Source organism: Bos javanicus, chromosome 24 (assembly GCF_032452875.1).
Source record: "Bos javanicus breed banteng chromosome 24, ARS-OSU_banteng_1.0, whole genome shotgun sequence".
NCBI lineage: Eukaryota > Metazoa > Chordata > Mammalia > Artiodactyla > Bovidae > Bos > Bos javanicus.
In genome coordinates this window covers 48,450,522-48,470,078 of record NC_083891.1, presented here as the reverse complement: position 1 = coordinate 48,470,078, position 19,557 = coordinate 48,450,522, and the positions used below count along the sequence as shown (strand labels likewise).

Sequence of the window (19,557 nt, the reverse complement as noted above, 5' to 3'; positions counted from 1 at the left end):
GCCCCACCTGGCTTGCTCACCTTGCCTCTTCAAGGATTCTGGACTTATGTCCCCTGAGAAATCTTCCTTAGTTAACTCTAGAAGGGCGACTGTTGTTTCCCGCTTCTCTCAGTCTAGACATTCTATTTCATTAATATATTCAACATAATTTATTGAGTTTCTACGCTATGGCAGGCAACTGGAGATACAGTTATGAACAGAGCAGACCAGTCCCTGCCTTGAGAAAATCTCCAAGCTAGTTGGGGAGACAGAAAACAAGCAGCTTAACAAAGAAAACTCCCAGGCGGAGTCAGATATCAGGGCTGTGGAGGTTAAGAAAGCAGGCTGCAATGAGTATGTTCTGAGAGGATCCCTCTGAGGGACTGACACGCACCCAGAAGAGGCCTGGAAGGATGCCTGGAAGGACCATCTCCCAGGTTGAATGGCAAGGATAAGGGCTCTGAGACGGAGTCTACTGTGTTCCTTCACACTTCTCATTGAGAAGCACTTTATTTATACGATATAGACATGCTTGCTGCTCACTGATCCCTTTATTCCATGCCTTTTGTTTATCAAGTCTTTGTTCTGTGTGTCCTGCCACAGGGAAGGGAGGAAGTCAACTTGTAATTAGCAAATCTCCTAAATTACGATTAATCCTCATTCCAATAAGGAACTGAAGGCCAGAGTGGATAAGCTGCCCACGTCCGTCTGGCTCTGAAGACCATCTCTTCCTCTAATCACCCACTCAATGGACATGAGTTTGAGCAAGCTCTGGGAGATGGTGTCGGACACCGAAGCCTGGCATGTTGCATGTTGCAGTCCATGGGGTCGCAAAGAGTTGGACACAACTGAGCGGCGGAACAATAACACCCTTCTCTACTGGCCTGGCCCAGGCCACCCATTACCAACTTTCATTGCTGGCGCCAGTGACAACGGAGTCCTCCATAACGAACTGGGCTCTGTCTAGGACCTGAGGCGGACAGAAAAGAGGAGAAGAGGTGGTTCCTAACCTGCTTATCAGACCAACGAGTGCTCCTAAATGTCACCTACCCAGCAGGGGCATCAGCGAAGGTGGGGGTGGTATTGGCAGCTGCTAGGTTTAAACGGTTTGAATCTGATAGCTGGAGCTGGTTAAAGGAAGCTCAGTGAGTGTTCTGGAGAGAGCTGTGTGTGATTTAGGCACCAGCTCCCGGCAGAGGGGACTTTGTGTTTGCACTTCTCCTCCCCTGGAGACAGCAGCTCTGCAAGGGCAGGGCCATGCACAGCACGTTCAGGCCCAGGCCCCAGCAGTCCAGTCAGCCCTTGACACTCAAAGACACCCAAACTGCCAGGTGGAGGGGACCTGAGCTGGAGCAGAAAGGCCTAGCGGAGCTGGGATAGGGGACGGGCCAACCCTGGGGCGCTGTTCCGTGGGGCTGCAGATGGGTCCCGACCAGCCTAGCAATCAGTGGGGCTGCTTACTCACAACCTCCTTTGTAGGTAGGAAATGGGCTTCTTCTTTGTTGTTTTTGTTTACTTCTGGGTTATCTGAAGTTATGATGGCTATTTTTACCCCACAATGCCTGGTTTCTTATTCTCTAATTATAAAGATCATCCCTTCTCGCTCCCAGCAACCTCCCCTCCCCACCGACCCACACACTCAAACTGTCCCAGCCTGACTCCCCTCGTGCTCCCAAGCGGGCTGAGCAGGCTCTGACATCAGCCCACTGAGAGAAAGCCACGGGGAAGGTTCCTTTCTTTAAAGTGCAAAGGATTTAAAAGATCTATGGGCAGATGCATGCGTATGTGTACACGCTGTACATATATATGTTTGTATGTGTATCTCATACCCACAACGCTAGTGAGAAACAATTTATCCTCCACCTTCCATTCGCCAGCCTAGAAAAAATTCGAATCCCGGCCCCTCCCCGTTCCCCGCCCGCCTTCCGCAAGACTCCGCAGAAAGCAGGGGCCTCTTGAAGTTCAGACATTAATTACTGAGTTAAAATATTTTTCAAAATTACAAGGCATGGCCCCAGGAGAGGAGAGGAAGGCAGGAGAAGAGCGCGGAGCTGGGGGAAGGCGGGGAGAGCCCCTCCGCCCAGGGCTGCAGGGGCGGGTCTGGAGGCTGGGGCGGGTGAGCCCCCCACCCCCAACCCGTAAGGCTGGGCGCCCCCTGCAGGCAGCGCCAGGATAAGGCGAGAGGCCGAGCCGCGGGGGCTCCGTGGGGGAGGGGAGGGGCTGGAGGACCCCTCTCTTCGGCCCTGAGCAGAGTTTAGCCAACTCTCTTACCTCGCCACTCCAAGGCTTAAACGTAGAATTCCTGCTAGAAAACGGTTATGTTAATTAAAACTGTCTTCAAGGAAGGGGACAGAGATCAAATCATTTCCCCTCTAATTAGGAGCATTGATGGGGCTGGGGGCTGGGAGGGAACTTGGAAGGAGCGGCGGCAATTCGATCTAAACCTTTAAAAAAAAAAAAAAAAAAAAAATATATATATATATATATGTATGTATCTCGAATGTTTGCCGTTTAAGAAAAACCTTTCCCACCTGTATATCCTAACACAGCTACCAGATTCTCAGAGAGCCACATCCTTTCTGCATTTCTAAATTTCTTAGAGAACATACCGAAAGCATGCAACCGGCACCCGCCTTCCACGGCGGAATTGAAGAGATGCCCTCCTGAGCCATGTTGAGATGGGTTTGGAAATCTCTTTTGAGTTTTAAAGACGGTTTAAAAACGGTTCTGGCGTGGAGACTGGTTTCCCTTTGGAAACCAGTGTCTGGTGGAAGCTGGTATTTTTATAACTCCAGGCTCTCTATCAGATCCTGTGTTACCATGGTTGCTAAGGGGAACACTGGCTTCAAATTTCACATTTCAGTTTGCAGAGTCTGGCTAAGGAAGTAGGACAGTGTGAGGGGGGGGTTTCTGAGGGAGGGTCTGGGGGTGGGGGTGAGCTGAGTTGTATCTTGAGGAGGTCAAGGATCAGGGGAGCCCCAGATCCGGGCACATCAGTATATGTGTGTGTGTGTGTGTGTGTGTGTGTGTGTGTGTATGTGTCTGTTTTGGGCGCTGTATGAGTAGGTCAGCCGCGTCACACCACAGAGCATCTTGGCTGCCAAGTGGAATTGGGGGACAGCAGTTCTGGAGGGGACAAAAAGGGTGGGGAATTATTTCTGCAGAGGTTACAGGCATGGTTGCTTAACCTGGGTATTCATAACGGCAGCTGCCAGCCCTGGAGGGACTGGTGGCTAAACTGGTGCCCAGGCCCTGTGTACCTGCCCCAGGAAGGGGTGCATTGTCAGAGGAACGTTCCACACAGGGTCTATGCCTAAGATGCAGGCTGGAATAAACTGCTCACAGAGGAGGAAGGTTCTCCTGAATTTTCAAGCTTCCTTCCAGCCCTTCCCTTCCTGCTTCTTAGCCTGCTTGATTGACGGTTCCAGTCGGATTGCTCTCAGCTAAGGTGCCCTTGCCAGGCAGATCTTGCCTCATCTGCCTTCTGGGCGCCCACATTCCTGCTTCCCACTCTCACCTTATTTTGAGCACTGTACTTTCTGCCATGCACCGAGTGACTCGTGGGTCTTTCTGGGTAGGGAGTGCCCCAGATTTAGTTGACTTTAATCTCGGCACAGAATCCAGCAGGAAATGTCTGAGAGACTTTTGGGTTCAGTAAAGAAGTAGCATTTTTTTCTCAGTGTTTGTTGAATGAATAAACAAACTCTCCTTTATGCTCTCCATGGTGTCACTCTCCAGCTTAAAATGCTCTCAGAGAGAGGTTCCCAGTATCACCCTGTGTCCACCAGAATGCCCCTGCTGTGAGTCAAGGCCAGCCCACGGCCCACCCATCAGGCTATCTCTTCACACAGATGGGCTGAGCTCCCCGCCCTCCCCTCAAACTCTTCTTCATGGGGGCCTTTCTTGTTCCCTGCCAATACCTGTCTGAAGCCCACTTCCCCTTAAGCTCTAGTCCCCCTTCCTCTCTGCCCCCAGCGGCTGCCCACACTCCTAACTCCCTCCATTTCTGTATTTGTACAACTTGTACAACCCATCATAAATGTTCAGAGTCCACTGCGCATGTGGTGGCTGCTGCTGCTGCTAAGTTGCTTCGGTCGTGTCCAACTCTGTCCGACCCCATAGACGGCAGCCCACCAGGCTCCCCTGTCCCTGGGATTCTCCAGGCAAGAACACTGGAGTGGGTTGCCATTTTCTTCTCCAATGCATGAAAGTGAAAAGTGAAAGTGAAGTCGCTCAGTCCTGTCTGACTCTTAGCGACCCCATGGACTGCAGCCTACGAGGCTCCTCTGTCCATGGGATTTTCCAGGCAAGAGTACTGGAGTGGGGTGCCATGTGGTGGCTGCTGCTGCTGCTGCTAAGTCGCTTCAGTCGTGTCCGACTCTGTGCGACCCCATAGACGGCAGCCCACCAGGCTTCCCCGTCCCTGGAATTCTCCAGGCAAGAACACTGGAGTGGGTTGCCATTTCCCTCTCCAATGCATAAAAATGAAAAGTGAAAGTGAAGTCGCTCAGTCCTGTCTGACTCTTAGCGACCCCATGGACTGCAGCCTACCAGGCTCCTCCGTCCATGGGATTTTCCAGGCAAGAGTACTGGAGTGGGGTGCCATGTGGTGGCTAGTGGACTGCAAACTCCTTGCAGGAGGGTCACAATGTACACTCCTTCTTTCCAGGACTACTAGGTAACTTTACAGTTCATTAGGAAAGTAGCTTTGGGACTTCCCTGGTGGTCCAGTGGTCAGGACTCAGCACTCCCAGTGCAGGGGGGCCTGGGTTCAAACCCTGGTCAGGGAACTAGATCCCATGTGCTGCCAACTAAGACCCAGAGCTGCCAAATAAATAAATATAAAAAAAAAGAAAGTAGCTTTGTTGCAAACCAAATGAACACAGAGTCCTAAACACAATGCAGTTGGGGTTACATGCTGGATGAGACTCAGCCTATTCTCAGCTCCCAATGGAAGATTGAAAATGATTTAACCCAAATGAGGTCACAAGGCATTAATACAACCACTGGTTAAGGACATGTCCAGAGGGCCTGTGTCGGCAGCTCTCTGCAGATGCAAATTCTAGAATGTGCTGCACGAAGAGTAAATCAGGGTGGGGTGGGGACGCTGTGGGAAGTGAACCTGGTCCTGAAGGTGGACTGGAGTCAGGCAGGAGGAGGAGGAAGATCACGCTGGAGGCAGGAGGAATGTCAGAGACCTTTTGTGGAAACACAACAGGAACTGGGTGGCTGGAGCTGTGGGACTCATGAGAGGTTCTCCAGGAAGAGGGGTTGTGATCGTGGGGGACTGTGGAGCCCAGTTAGGAGAGTGGCTCTGACTTTCTGGGGCTCCTGTGATGCGATTCTTCTCGTGAGCAATGCCTAGAATATGGTTTGCTTTCAACAGCAGTTCACAACGTGTCAGCTCACTGAGGGGCTTAAAACTAACCTTCAGACTGAGTTATTCCCATTATTCCCCTGCCAAGATAGAAACTTGAGGTTTAGAAAGATGAAGAATTAGGTTAAAGCCCCATAGCTAGGGGCTTCCCAGGTGGCACTAGTGGTAAAGAACCTGCCTGCCAGTGCAGGAGACGTAAGAGACGCAGGTTTGATCCTTGGGCTGGAAGATCCCCTGGAGGAGGGCATGGCAACCCACTCCAGTATTATCGGCTGGAGAATCCCATGGACAGAGGAGCCTGGCAGGCTACAGTCCATAGGGTCGCAAGAGTCGGACACGACTGAAGCGACTTGGCACGCACGCTCATAGCTGGTAAGTGGCAGAGGTGGGATTCAAACTCAGGTCTCTCTGGCTCTTCCGGTGGTCCCCCTCCCATGTGCCCTCTGCATATCATGGTCTCATGAAACGCACATCTTAACCTTGGCAGCACATTTGAGTCGCACAGAAAGCTTAAATCTCCCCCACTCCCCTGCCTCCTCAAACCCCCATCCCCAGAAAGTTCTATTTAATTGGTTGAAGTAGCGATCTGAGAATGTGTCATTTTGTAAAAGCTTCCCAAAGTGCAAAGGGGCAGCCCCGCCCCCGCCCCCCACCCGCTCCAGGGATGCAGCTACGAGTCCGGGGCGGCACGGACGATCATTCTGTCTCTGCTCCCCTTAGGGTCCATCACTACCCCGGCAACAGCCGTCCTCAGTGTCTTCCAGCCACAGAGGGCCCTGCCCTGGCTAGATCCATCCACAGCCCCCTCTTCTGCTCTGGGGAAGGGGGCACTGGTCCCACGGGAAAGGAACCCCTGAAGAATGTTCTACTGGACTCTCTGGGCCCTATGAAAATAGCGGAGGATCTCCACCCACACCCACTTCATTGCAGCCTTTTCCGAGGTCAGATTTCCCCCTGGAGCCAAAACAATGTGAGCAATTGAATGCACGCTCACGCAAAAAGTTAAAAAAGTGGCCCTCTCATTGTTGCGCGGAGCAATTTCATTTCCTGAGAAGCCTGACTCCTGCCCTCGGAGTTCTCCTCCCCAGCCTGCGCCTGCCAGCCTTGTGAGGAGCCCAGCCAGTTGCATCCCTGGGGGTGGGGGTGGACACCCCTCAGAGGAAGGGCATGGAGGGGGCGGATGGGGTTTCTGGGGCCTGAGGGAAGGAGAGCAAGGGAGCCAAGTGGAGGGAGGCATTGGTGGGGGTCAGAGAGGGGTGCAGAGAGATTCCTGATGGAGGCACCGCCTCCCTTCCTCCCCTCCTGACCTCTGGCAATGGTTGCCAGACTCTGAAGAGGGCAGGGGGGTGGGAATCCAGAGAGAGAAGATGGGGGGCTCGGGGGAGCGAGGAAGGCTGAGAGGGAGTGGACAGAGATGGTGCCCAGGGAAAGCAGGCTCGGAAGACACGAGTGTAAGGGGTTAAAAGCCAGCCCAGGATCCCCTGCAGAGGGATTTTTAACAAAGCTCTTGAAGTAAGCGGCCCAGAGAGAAGTAGTCAGTGATAACTTGGAGGAGTCTAGTAAAATCACCACTGGGTCCACAAAGGTGGCAGGGAGCCTTGCAGGGTCGGGAAAAAGGAGATGCGGGGAGGTGCTGGGTGAGCCAGATCCCAAACCTTGCAGACTGGCTCCAGGTGAGACAGGAGATGATGAAACCCTTAGCTCAGGCCACAGACACTGATCACACCCCTCCTGCGTGTGGAACCCTTGCAGTCACAGTTTGACCGAGGACCTTAGCAGGCTGAAAGGTCCTTAGAATGGCATTAAAAACCAGTTGAGGGATGGCTCAGTACTTGTTGAGCCATCTTCTTCAATTTCTTGCATCAGTATTTTGTAGTTTTCGAGGTACAAGTCTTCCACTTGCTTAGTTAAATTTATCCCTAAGTATTTCATTCTTTCTGATGCTGCTGTAAATAAGATCATTTCCCTCCTTTCCTTCTTCGGATAGTTTGTTGTTAACACTGTTGTTTAGTCGCTAAGTCGTGTCCAACTCTTTTGCAACCCCATGGACTGTAGCCTGCCAGGCTCCCTTGTCTGTGGGATTTCCCATGCAAGAATACTGGAGTGTGTAGCCATTTCCTTATCCAGAGGCTCTTCCTGACCCAGGGACTGAACCCGTGTCTCCTGCATTGCAGGTGGATTCTTCACCACTGAGCCACCAGAGAAGAAGCCCTGTTGTTAGCATGCAGAAATGTAATGGATGTTTTTGTATGTTGATTTTTATTCTGCAAATTTACTGAATTCATTTATTAGTCCTAACAGTTTTTCTGTGTGTGGAGTCTTTAGGATTGTCTATATACAAGATCATGTCATCCGCAAACAGACAATTTAACTGCTTCCTTTCCGACCTGGATAGCTTTTGTTTCTTTTACTTGCCTAATTGCTGTGGCTGGGACTTCTAGTACTACGCTGAATAGGAGTGATGAGAGTGGGCATTCTCTGTCTTGTTCCTGATCTTGGATTCAAAGATTAATATATTTAAAATGTCAATACTACTCAAAATGACCTGCAGATTCAGTGCAATCTAATCAAAACTCCAGTGTCATTTTTCACAGAAATAGAAAAAACAATTCTAAAATTCATTTGGAATAACAAAGGACTCCAAATAGTCAAAGCAATCTTGAAACGGTTTGAAAAAGAGCAAGTCAGGAGGCACCACACTGCCTGATTTGAAAATACATTCCAAAGCGACAATAATTAGAATAAACATATAGACTAATGGTACAGAGTTTAGAGCCCAGAAATAAATCCAGGCAGGTTTGGTCAACTGAGAGGGAGTGGATACAAACAAAGATGCTGGGAGAACAAAATGGGGAAAACATGGTCTCTTCAAATGATGTTGGGAAAACTGGATAGCCACATGCAAATGAATGAAACTGGACTCTTATACTATACAAAAATAAACTCCAAAATGGATTAAAGACTTATAACACAACACCTGAAACTATAACTCCTTGAAAAAAACATATGGGAAAAGTCTCATGACATTAGTCTCAGCAGTGATTTCATGGATATGACACCAAAATCACAAAAGCAGAAAGAGACGAGCGGGACTACATCAAACTAAAAAGCTACTGAAGAACAAAGGAAACAACAGAGTGAAAAGACAACCTACAGAATGGGAGAAAATATTTGTAAACTATATATCTGACAAGGGGTTAATGTTCCAAAAAAACAGAAGGAGCTCCTACAACCCCAAAGCAAAAGAAGCTAATAACCAGAATTTTAAAATGGGCTAAAGATTTGAATAGACATTTTTTCAAAGAAGACGTAACAAATGGTCGACAGGTATATGAAAAGATGCTCAAGGTCACTAATCATCAAGGAAATGCAAGTCAAAACCATCTCAGACCTGTTAGGAAGGCCGTAATAAACACCCCCATATGTATAACTACAAAAGTTGAAAACTGTTGAGAAATTAGATCTCTTGTAAATTGTTGATGAGAATGCAAAATGGTACAGCTTCAATGGAAAACAGTAGGAAGGTTCCACAAAAAAATAAAAAAAAATAAAAATAGAACTTCTACATAATATTATCCAGCAGTCCCACCCTGGGTATTTCTTTAAAAGTACTGAAATCATGATCTGGAAGAGACGTTAGCACTTCTGTGTTCACTGCAACACTGTTCACAGCATCCAATGTGGAAACAGTCTAAATGTACACTGACAAATAAACAGATTTTAAGACGTGATCTATACACATAATGGAATCCTCTTCAGCCTTTAAAAAGAAGGAAATTCATAATATGGGGCAACATGTTTGAATCTGGAAGACACTATGCCAAGTGTAAGAAGTAGTTATACAAGGATAAATACTACATGTTTCCATGTGGCTCAGTGGTGAAGAATCTGCCTGCCAGTGCGGGAAAAGCAGGAGAAGTAGGTTCAGTCCCTGGGTCAGAAAGATCCCCAGGAGGAGGAAATGGCAACCTGCTCCAGTATTCTTGCCTGAAAAATCCCAAGGACAGAGGAACCTGGTGGGCTACAGTTCAGGGGGTCGCAGAGTTGGACATGCCGTGCACACACACTGCAGCTGCCATTTATATGAGGGATCTAAACTAGTCAAACTCATAGAAATAAAGACTAGAATGGGAGTTGCCAGACGCTGGGGGAAGGAGGAAGTGGGGATTGCTAATCACCGGGTATAAAATTTCAGTGATGCTAGATGAATAAATTCCAGAGATCTGCTGTACAACGTTATGCCTGCAGATAACGATACTGTACTGTGCACTTAAAAATCTGATAAGAGTGTAGTTCTCAAATGTTCTTACCATGAGAAACATTTTAAAACATTGAAAAGAGCTCATGAGGCAAATATAAGCTGTAAACAGGAGGGCAAGGAGACTCACATAGTTTCTGGTCACCAATAATACTCCTCAATCCCTTGGAAAATCATCTTGGCAGAAACGATTTGTTCTTACACAGTTGAAGAGCCTACTGAAAATTATTCTTCTCCATCCCCTGAAGAGGGATCTCTGATTGGCACATGCTATTTATGGCAAAAACAGAATCAATTCCACAAAGATCTTTTTGGCTTCCACCACAGAGCAGGCGTTGGGTATGGACGAGAATAGAATAAGAGCTGCTCCTGTTCGACTCGTAAGGCAGTGAAGCAGGGGGTTTAGGAGCAGGGACTTGGGCGGTCAGACCTGAATTCTGATATTGACTCTGCTCCCACTAGCTGTGTGGCCATGAGTAAGCTGTCTGACCTCTCTGTTCTCTGGGAAATGGGGATGATAATCTTCAGGGTGTTGCCCCAGTTAAGAGACAGAAGAATGTATGAAGTGCTTTGGACAATGCCTTCCACTGAGCTGTTATCAATACTAAAGAATCTACTACGGTGATGTCAAAAGGATGGAGCTCTAAGGATGGAGTGCAGAGCCTCCCCCTGGAGGAGCTCCTGGTGCATCTGGTGGGAGGTGGGGACAGGAGGTGGTTCCAGAAGAACAGACTTGAGCTGGGCCAGCAGGGAAGGCTTCAGGGCCAGATAGAGAGACTTCAAGGACAGAGTCCAAGGTTTCAAACTTGGGTGACTTGAGAGAAGGTTTAATTCAACAAGGTCAGAGTGCGGAAGCGAACGCCCATGGGCCTCGTTCTAGGGCAGGGCAGCCCTCAGAGAGATGGGTGTCCCCCAGCCTGAAGGGGTAAAGCACAGGCTCAATCTGAGTGAGCCCCATGTCCAGTGAAGGTGGCCTCCATGACTCCAAAGACCCTGAGACTGAGGATTTTGTATCTTCTTCTTCCTTAGGTTTGTTCCAAATGAGACTCTTTGCACCAAAGATGACCCGTGGGTTTGTTTTCGGCTCAGGGGCACGGAGGAAAGGAGAGGAGCGGAAGCCATGGCGGGGGGTGCCAAAGCAGTGGATGCAGTGGGGGTCCCCATGATGCTGAGAAAGGGTAATTGGGGAGTCCTGGGACTGCTGCCTGGCCACAGAGGGAGCAAAAAGGCTGGGTCTGGGCTACGTGAGGACAGGGACTGAGCAGGAGGGTTTGGGGTGCTGCAGGTACATCCTGTTCGAGGCTCTGAGGCTTGACTTGGGATGTGTCTAGTGGGCAGCCAGAGATGCCAGCCTGGGGATGGTTCTGGCAGTTGGGAGGACCTCTGGACAGGGCAGGCTCTGTACATTTGGGGTCAGCCATCTGCATGGCCCTGGGGGAAGAGCCTAAACTTGTCCAGCACAGAGAAAGGCAGCAGCAACGATTCTGGCTTCTAGAAACATCCGAGAACTGGCTCATCCTGCTTTGGAAGAACGTGGGTCAGGCCTGGGTATGCGTGTACATGTAATCAGGTGGAGGAGGCAGCAACTGACTCTAAGAATTCGGGGGTCTCCCTATGTGGCCTCAAGCAGATGGGCTGGAATGTGGGACAGTGGTTTCCTCTTTACCAAATGATGAAAGCCATCGATAATTTATTTATTTACCCTCCAAGTTTACCACGGGCCTGGGTGATGCCACCCTCAAGAGTTTAATGCAACCAACAAGTGGGCGTCAGGGGGCTCCTCATTTCTGGTCTGTGCAGACCTCTTGGCAGCTTCTGGATCTCACACCAGAAGGTTCGCACTACCGCAGGCGTTGTCAGAGGTGTCTTGGCAGCTAGGGCTGGGGCTCAGCTGCAGCCTCACTTCCTGCCTGGGGGAGAGGTGACAGCAACACCAGGAGGTGCCCAGATCACGCAGAGGGAGTGTGTTTGGGCAATCCAGGTCATCGCCCCATAACAGTGCTGCTCCCCGCCTTGAGGCAGGTTGTCGGGGTGCAGGGAAGCTCAGACGAGGACAGGGGGACCCAAGAGGCTATCCGGGCCAGCCCCCTGTTCCCAAGAGGGCTAACTTCAAGGCATTCCAAAGGGATGCACAAAGCACACCCACGGCCTGTCGTGGTTCTGTGGTCTGAGCTAAGCACACCTGGAGAGCGAAATCGAGTCGGAAGAGGCCATTGACTGAATCTAAGAAACAAGTCTGAATTCAAGTACATCTGTCAAGAAGCGTCTCTGGCTCTGTGGAGTGGCAGAAGCTTATGGGGTCGCAAAGCACCCAGGAGAGGCCTGCGTGCTCTGCTTTTGTGGATCTACCAGGCTGGAATGAACGTGCTATTTTTCTATAAACGGATACTTCAAAAACATTTACAGATACCCTCTCCCTTCTCTTAAGATTGCTCTATTATCTTCCTTTCAGAAACACAAAAGTATCTCTTGACAAGTCCCCCTTCCCTGGGGCCTTTCACAGAAATATTTCTCCAAAAACTTGTCCCCATTCACGCCCTCACCTCCTCTGACTCCCCAGTGTGTGCTCACTCCGCGGACACTGTGGTGCCCCTCCCTGTTACCAAACCCAGGCCACTTCTCTGCCCTGGTCCCACTGATTCCCCAGAGGTTGCCCCTCCCCACACCTTGGGATCAGCGGCTGAGGGTGGGTGGGGCCAGCATCTGGGAGGCGTGGGCTGACCGGTCCCCACCGGATGAAGCCTGTGCTGATCGCCCGTTCCGGCTTGTTTCCCGCCTGTTGGCCTCGTCCACTTCTTCCACTCCACCTCAGCCGCTCCCACCCACCCCTGGGTGAGTCCCCAGCAGCGGGTACAGGTCGACACCGTGTCCCCAGGGCTGACCTCTTCCGGATCATCAAATAACTGTACTTGAGCAATGCAGACAGAGAGCTGCCTGGGGATGGCCAACGGGCACCCAAATCCCTGGTTTTCATCCCCAATCTATTTCTCTTCAGGAAGTGGTGCCAGCAGGCTGATAAATGAGGACCCCACACGGCTTCCTCCCTCCTCGGTATCGCACGTCAGCAAGTTCTCTAGGTTCTAACTCAAAGATACAACTGGAATGCCAACGGCCTTCGTCCTGTTCCCTTCTCATTCCTGTGTTCTGAGCCACAAGCCCCTCACTGGACACATCAACAGCTTCTGTGTTTGTCCCTTCAATTCTACCCCAGAGAGCCACCAAGGAGGACCCTCCACAGTGGATTAGGGTACCTGGTAGGACACAGACCCCACCGACTTCTTGCTTCTTAGAACCTTCCTGATCACCCTCATTTTCCTCTTTTTCAGAGGCCATGTAGAAGCAACTATTTTTTTAAAACAAATAATTCAGCGGTAAGCCCATCCAGCCCAAAGATCTATTCACTCAGATAACAATATTTTCTGTAGCCTTGCATTCTGCGGACGAGGTTCTACAGCATGAACAGACGACAGTCCGAGTTCATAATACTTTCCTTTGGGGAACTATTTCCTTTCACATAAACTCAATAAACAAAAACCTGGCTAGAGTAAACAGAAGCACCGGGGGAGTTCCGTTTCTCTTAACCCAGTGATTGATCACTTTACGTGGTTCGGGCCTTGTCGTTCCTGGCACACGGGAGCGGGAGAGGCGCGTCGCTAGGGCCGGGCAGCGCTTACCTCCCTGAGGCAGGTGTAGATGGGGCAGACCAGCACACGGAAGGGCTCGCCCGTGCTGCTGCGCATGGTGCCGAAGACCTCGCACAGGAAGGTGATGAAGCCCAGCCAGCGCTCCACGTCCTGCTGCTGCAGCTCCTCCCGCACCGTGAAGTCCTTCTGCAGAGGCACAAGAGACCCTGTCAGCCACGCGGGGCTAGGAGGGGGCCCGGCAACCACCCCACTCCACCATGGCACCTTCTGGCTAAGGCTGGGCCCCCGAGCAACTGGTAAACCCCGTGATTACCGCAAGGAGGTGGATGGGGGACCCGTGGCTGAAGCGTGAAGGCTGAGGACTCGCTGGTGGGCAGAAAGACCACCTTGACCTTTGGCCATGGCACCTCTTCTTCAGTGTCCCCAGATTGAGGAGCCCCGGCAGCCTTCCCTTGGGCCTCCCAGGAGGCACTAGTGGTAAAGAACCCGCCTGCCAGTGCGGGAGAAGAGACTCGGGTTCCATCCCTGGGTCCAGAAGATTCCCATGGAGAAGGGCGTGGCAACCCACTCCAGTATTCTTGCCTGGAGAATCCCAGGGACAGAGGAGCCTGGGACGCCACAGTCCATAGGGTCATACAGAGTAGGGCACAACTGAAGCGACTGAACGGCCTTGCCTCACTGACCCAGATACCAAAGTGGAGGGAATGAGGTAAAGGAGAGACAACACCTTTCCCAGTCATCACCTCCCCCCCATGGCTGAACTATCTCCTTTGCTAATCTCCACATCATGCCCTTGCAGCAGGCAGGGTGACCATACATCCAGCAGCGGGCATCTTGGCCGCAGCACTGGGCTACAGACACAGTTATGGCCCCTGCCAGCCAAGGTCCTAGGGCACAGAAGAAAAACTAGCAGAATTCATTCATTCATACTCGTTAAAAATATCAGTGCATCACTGCATGCCAGGCACTGTTCTAGAGGGTAGAATAAGACATGTTCATTCATAACTGTGACATAAGACAGAAGATACTAAAAGCCAGTGTGTGTGTGTGTGTGTGTGTGTGTGTGTGTGTGCGCAAGGTAGATCCAGGTAAAAAGACTTCGGAGGAAATCTGAGGTAGGAGTTACTCCTTTCAAATGGAAATCAGCACCATGGAAGAGTTAAGATTCTGACCTGGGATCTGGGGATATTTCAGGTGGAGCGATGACAACAGGCAAGGTGCGGGGAGGGTAACACGGGCGTTGGGGAAACAGGGAGGTATTTGCCAGTCTGTGTCCAGTGTTAGTGGGCTTCCCTGGTGGCTCAGTGGTAAAGAACCCGCCTGCCAAGGCAGGAGGCTCAGGTTAGATCCCTGGGTTGGGAAGATCCCCTGGAGAAGGAAATGGCAACCCACTCCAGTATTCTTGCCTGGGAAGTCTCATGGAGAGAGTAGACTGGTAGGCTACAGTCCATGGGGGTCACAAAAGAGCTGGCTATGATTTAGCAGCTAAACAACAATAAGAATCACCCCAGCATAGGTGAGGTGGAGAGGAAAATGGGGGCAGGCCGGGGAAAAAGAAAGCTGGAGTGGATAACGGAAGCCAGCCAAGGAGTCGCGTTCCAAGTGCTGGTTGATAGGGAAGGTTCTGGGGAATCACTGAAATGCCATCATCATACCTGTGATCTTTAGAAGGTTAATATGGCTTAGGTGTGGAGACCAGAAAGGAGGCCACTGCAGAAGTCCAGACAGAATGAAATAAAGACCTGAACTCTCTGGCAGTTGAAAGATAAGAATCTGTGGTAGGTTAGGTTATGTTTCAGATATATTTCCCCTTTCCCTTTGTCTTTGTGTTAGCCATGTGACTTGCCTTGGTCAGCAGAAAGAGGCAGAAGTGACGGTGTCAGTTCTGATTCCAAGCCTTAAGAGGCTTTAAGTATTTACAGTTACTCTCCTATACTTCTTCCATCATTGTGAGAAGACCATCTGTGGGCTGGCCGATGGTCCCAGGAGGAGGATGAGAGAAACATGGAGGGCCCCACCCAAATCTAACCTCGATCAGGTAACTCCCGGCCAACGTGCATACACGTCATCTTAATACTTATTACTGTGTGCCACGGAGATTTCTGTGGTTGGTTGCTGAGCAGCAGTAGCTGATTGATACAGGATTGCCGCTGAAATTTCTGTGGTTGTTTGTTAAGCGGCAGTAGCTGACTGATACAAGGTTGGTACAAGAGATCGTGTGAAGGTATATAGTACTTGCTAAGTGGTAAGCTGTGGATGTGATGGAAAGGAAAGACTCAAAGACACTAAGTAACAAGACTCTGGCTCTGGATGATTGTACTGCCAAAAGAAATGGAACCCAGGAGGGAACAGGCTGTAGAGTGTGACACCAGTCATTCCCACAGCCCAGCACCCTTCCCACGGCTTCTTTTGGCTGATCATCCTCCTCAGTGTTGACTCTCAGAATCTCCAGTGATGGAAGGTCTTCCTGGATGACTTGGTTAATGCCTGTCCCTTGGGTGTGATGAAAGTGCTGTCGAGAAACCTAAAAGGCATATGGGGCCTCAGGTGGCAAATCAGGGACTGGATGACGGCACCTTAATTGTACCGCCTCATTTAACTGTCACAACGATCCTGTGAGGCAGGTCCTGTTATCGCACCATTTTATAGATGGTGAAGCCAAGGTCAGAGAAGTTATGCAACTTACCATGGCCAGGAGGTGATGGCAAAGTTGGGATTTGAACCCAGGGTCTACCTGCTCTAGAGACCAAACTTTTTTCCTTCCTTTTAATGATGTTTTTAAGTTGGAATAGTATATCAGAGGCCAAGCTCTTATTCACTTTCGAAGTTTGAATCTTCCATGAAGCCATCAATCCAGACTGTCCCTGGAGGTCCACTCACACCCACAGATCTGATGGGTCTCACGCCCACCTCTCAAGCCTCCTGCCTTGCCACCCTCTTCCCACTGAAATGTCTACCTGTATACAAATTTGGAAAAGAGTACCTCATGGCTTTATATTGTCACCCTGCTTATTTAAGTTATATGCAGAGTACATCATGAGAAATGCTGGGCTGGATGATGTACAAGCTGGAACCAAGATTGCTGGGAGAAATATCAATAACCTCAGATATGTAGATGACACTACCCTTATGGCAGAAAGTGAAGAGGAACTAAAGAGCCTCTTGATGAAAGCAAAAGAGGAGAGTGAAAAAGCTGGCCTAAAACTCAACATTCAAAAAACTAAGATCATGGCATCCAGTCCCATCACTTCATGGCAAATAGATAGGGAAACAATGGAAACAGTAAGAGACTTTATTTTCTTGGGCTCCAAAATTACTCCAGATGAGGACTGCAGCCATGAAATTAAAAGACACTTGCTCCTTAGAAGAAAAGCTATGACAAACCTAGACAGTATATTAAACAGCAGAGACATTACTTTGCCGACAAAGGTCTGTACAGTCAAAGCTATGGTTTTTTCAATAGTCATCATGTACGGATGTGAGAGTTGAACCATATAGAAAGCTGAGCGCTGAAGAATTGATGCTTTTGAACCGTGGTGTTGGAGAAGACTCTTGAGACTCCCCTGGACTGCAAGGAGATCCAACCAGTTAATCCTGAAAGAAATCAGTCCTGAATATGCATTGGAAGGACTGATGCTGAAGCTGAAGGTCCAATACCATGCCCACCTGATGCAAGAACTGACTCATGTGAAAAGACCCTGATGCTGGGAAAGATTGAAGGCAGGAGAAGGGGACGATAGAGGATGAGATGGTTGGATGGCATCACCGACTCTATAGACATGAGTTTTAGTAAGCTCGGGGAGTTGGTGATGGACAGGGAGGCCTGGCGTGCTGCAGTCCATGGGGTTGCAAAGAGTCAGACTTGACTGAGTGACTGAACTGAACTGATACAACCGTGGTCTGCCAGAAATCCCAAAAGTAGTTGGGATCTCTTCACTAGTACAGAATCTGGAATAGATGGCTCCCATAGGGGCTTCCTTGTAGTGTTCTGGTTACTTGTGAATGAATGAATGACTTTGCCTGCTGCCCCAGACCCTGCAATGGTATCAGATTCTACAAACTGTTTCCTCTTGTGTTCAATTTTTTTGGCCACCCCAGGGTGCTGTACTGCTGGCCTCAAAGTCATGAGACTTTTGGTGATTCTATCTTCTTAACTGCTGTTTATCCCACTAGATCTTTATGTGGTCAGAGCAGGGGTGGGCATTTCCATTCCCATTTTAGAATAGGGGAAACTGAGGTATAAAGGGCTGAAAGGACTTGACCAAGGTCACCAGTACATAACTTGAATGAGAACCTAAGCCCGTCCATTGCTCTCTGCTCTGAGCTAATGTTCTCAGCCCTGCTTGCTCACCAGAGGAACTCTGAAGCTACTGATGTTTGAAGCCCACCCCAGGGAGGCTTGTGTCAACGGCCAGAGTGGGGCCAGGACACTGGTACATTTTGAAATATACCAAGTGATTTCAATGTACAGCCATCATTGAGAACCACAATGCTAGGCCTTTATAATGTGCCAACGTGGGAGTTAAAACAGTGCCCATCTATCAGTGCCTAAGATACCCTTTCTCCATTTCCCATAAAAATGCCCGTGAAGGCAGATGTTAAGTCCCATAACACTAAGAAGGAAGATCATAGCTCACTGCAGGGTCCTTACCATTAACTAAAATGCTGTCACCAAGAGATCATATTTTCCCTGAGCAGTCTGGCCCCCTACCCATAAGACCCAGGCAGGGGTGAGAAGGGGAGGGAGCTTAAACTGCAGCCCTCCCTCTGTCTGCCCCTGGCCGGGAGGCAAAGAGCCTGTAACTACCAACAAGACCCTGCGCCTGCGTACCACAGCAGATCCCATCAGCACGGCTCGAGCTCTGGTCATTGGAGATTGAGGGGCAGAAGGAGATGAGGAGGTTCCCTGAGTCCTCAGAGGCACGCTGTTCTCAGGCAAAGCCCTCTGGGGAAAGAAAAGCCTCAGGACAGTGCGAACCCGGGACTGGAGCTTTTACACAACAATTATATCCAATCAAAGAACAGCCTGACTCAGTTTCCTCCTGATAATCAGTGGCATGAAGAGAGGATTCTGTCTGGGGCTAGCAGAGCTCATTAGAAGACTGAACACCTGCTAAATATGGGAAATTAAATGTGGGATGTGCACGTGAAGCCACCAGTTTCAGGTCTGAGGGGAGACTCCACTATTACCAGAGCACATGCCAAGAAACTCTAAGGATGATCCGCATGGTGAACACCAGAACCAAACCCAGCCGTTCGCATTCAAGGGTAAGGGAGGAGAAAAGAAATACGGCGTCTATGGAAAAAATCCTGCACTGCAGAAGAGGGGAGCCTTATTTTGAAAATCTAAGGGAAATGCAAAACTCTAAAAATGACAACTACAATAAATCAAAGACAAATGAAATAAAAAGCCCAAGTACAAACATGTGGGATTGTATGTCTGTTAAGAACAACAACATGGATTCTGTGACATGTGATTAAATTAAGAAAAAAAGCTTAGACTGAGTTGAAGCATGGAACTGGAACTGGGGGTAGGAGAGAACCAAAGGAAGTAGAAAATCTACAGCAAAATGAAATGTGAATTGGAGGCAGGAAAGGATAGGATGGATGCTGCAGAAAAAGTGGTACATGAGACAGACTTGGAAAATAAATAGATAAAAATAAGCAAGGAGGAAAAGGACAGAGAAGAGAGAGTGGACATGAGTTATAGAGCTTTTCAGAAAGGACATCAGAATACACGGAATGAAGACAGAAAAACTTTAAGTTGAAAACAAACAAGAAAACTCCAAAAGAACTGTCTCTTTAGGCAAAAAGGGTTCACAGTGTTCCAGAGCCCCACTATTTATACTTAACAGGAGAATTTCTTTTTTAATTTCAAGGAAAAAGAAAAATTCTAAAAAGAGCTTTGAAGGAAAAAAAAAAAAAGAAAAACCCTAGGTTTCTTACAAAGGAACAAAAATATGGTTGGCAGTATACTTCTATAATTGATATTAAAATTCAGAGACACTGAGGCAAGCTCTTCACATGTTTGAGGTGAAAAGAACACACCGAGCTACGAGTGAAAGCAAGACAAATACATTTTACACAAGCAAATGTTTTTTAAAAATCCCACCCACATACTTACCTTTAGAAAAAAAATTAATGGTGCAGCTGCTATAGAAAATAGTATAGTGATTCCTCAAAAAATTAAAAATAGAATTATCAGTATGATCCAACAATTCCACTTCTGGGCATATATTACAAAAGAATTGAAAGTAGAATCTTGAAGAGATATTTGCACACTCGTGTTCATAGCAGCA

At 49.1% G+C, this 19,557-nt stretch overlaps 1 protein-coding gene across 8 annotated transcripts in view; it reads right to left on the bottom strand.

Moving 5' to 3' along the window:
* CTIF (cap binding complex dependent translation initiation factor) overlaps positions 1 to 19,557 on the bottom strand; it is a 324,350-nt gene that overhangs the window by 30,108 nt on the left and 274,685 nt on the right. For all 8 annotated transcript variants that reach the window (XM_061400121.1, XM_061400115.1, XM_061400122.1 and 5 more), the window contains exon 10: positions 13,289 to 13,444. In XM_061400121.1, coding sequence (XP_061256105.1) covers positions 13,289 to 13,444 — 156 coding nt within the window. The remainder of the gene's footprint in view (positions 1 to 13,288; positions 13,445 to 19,557) is intronic.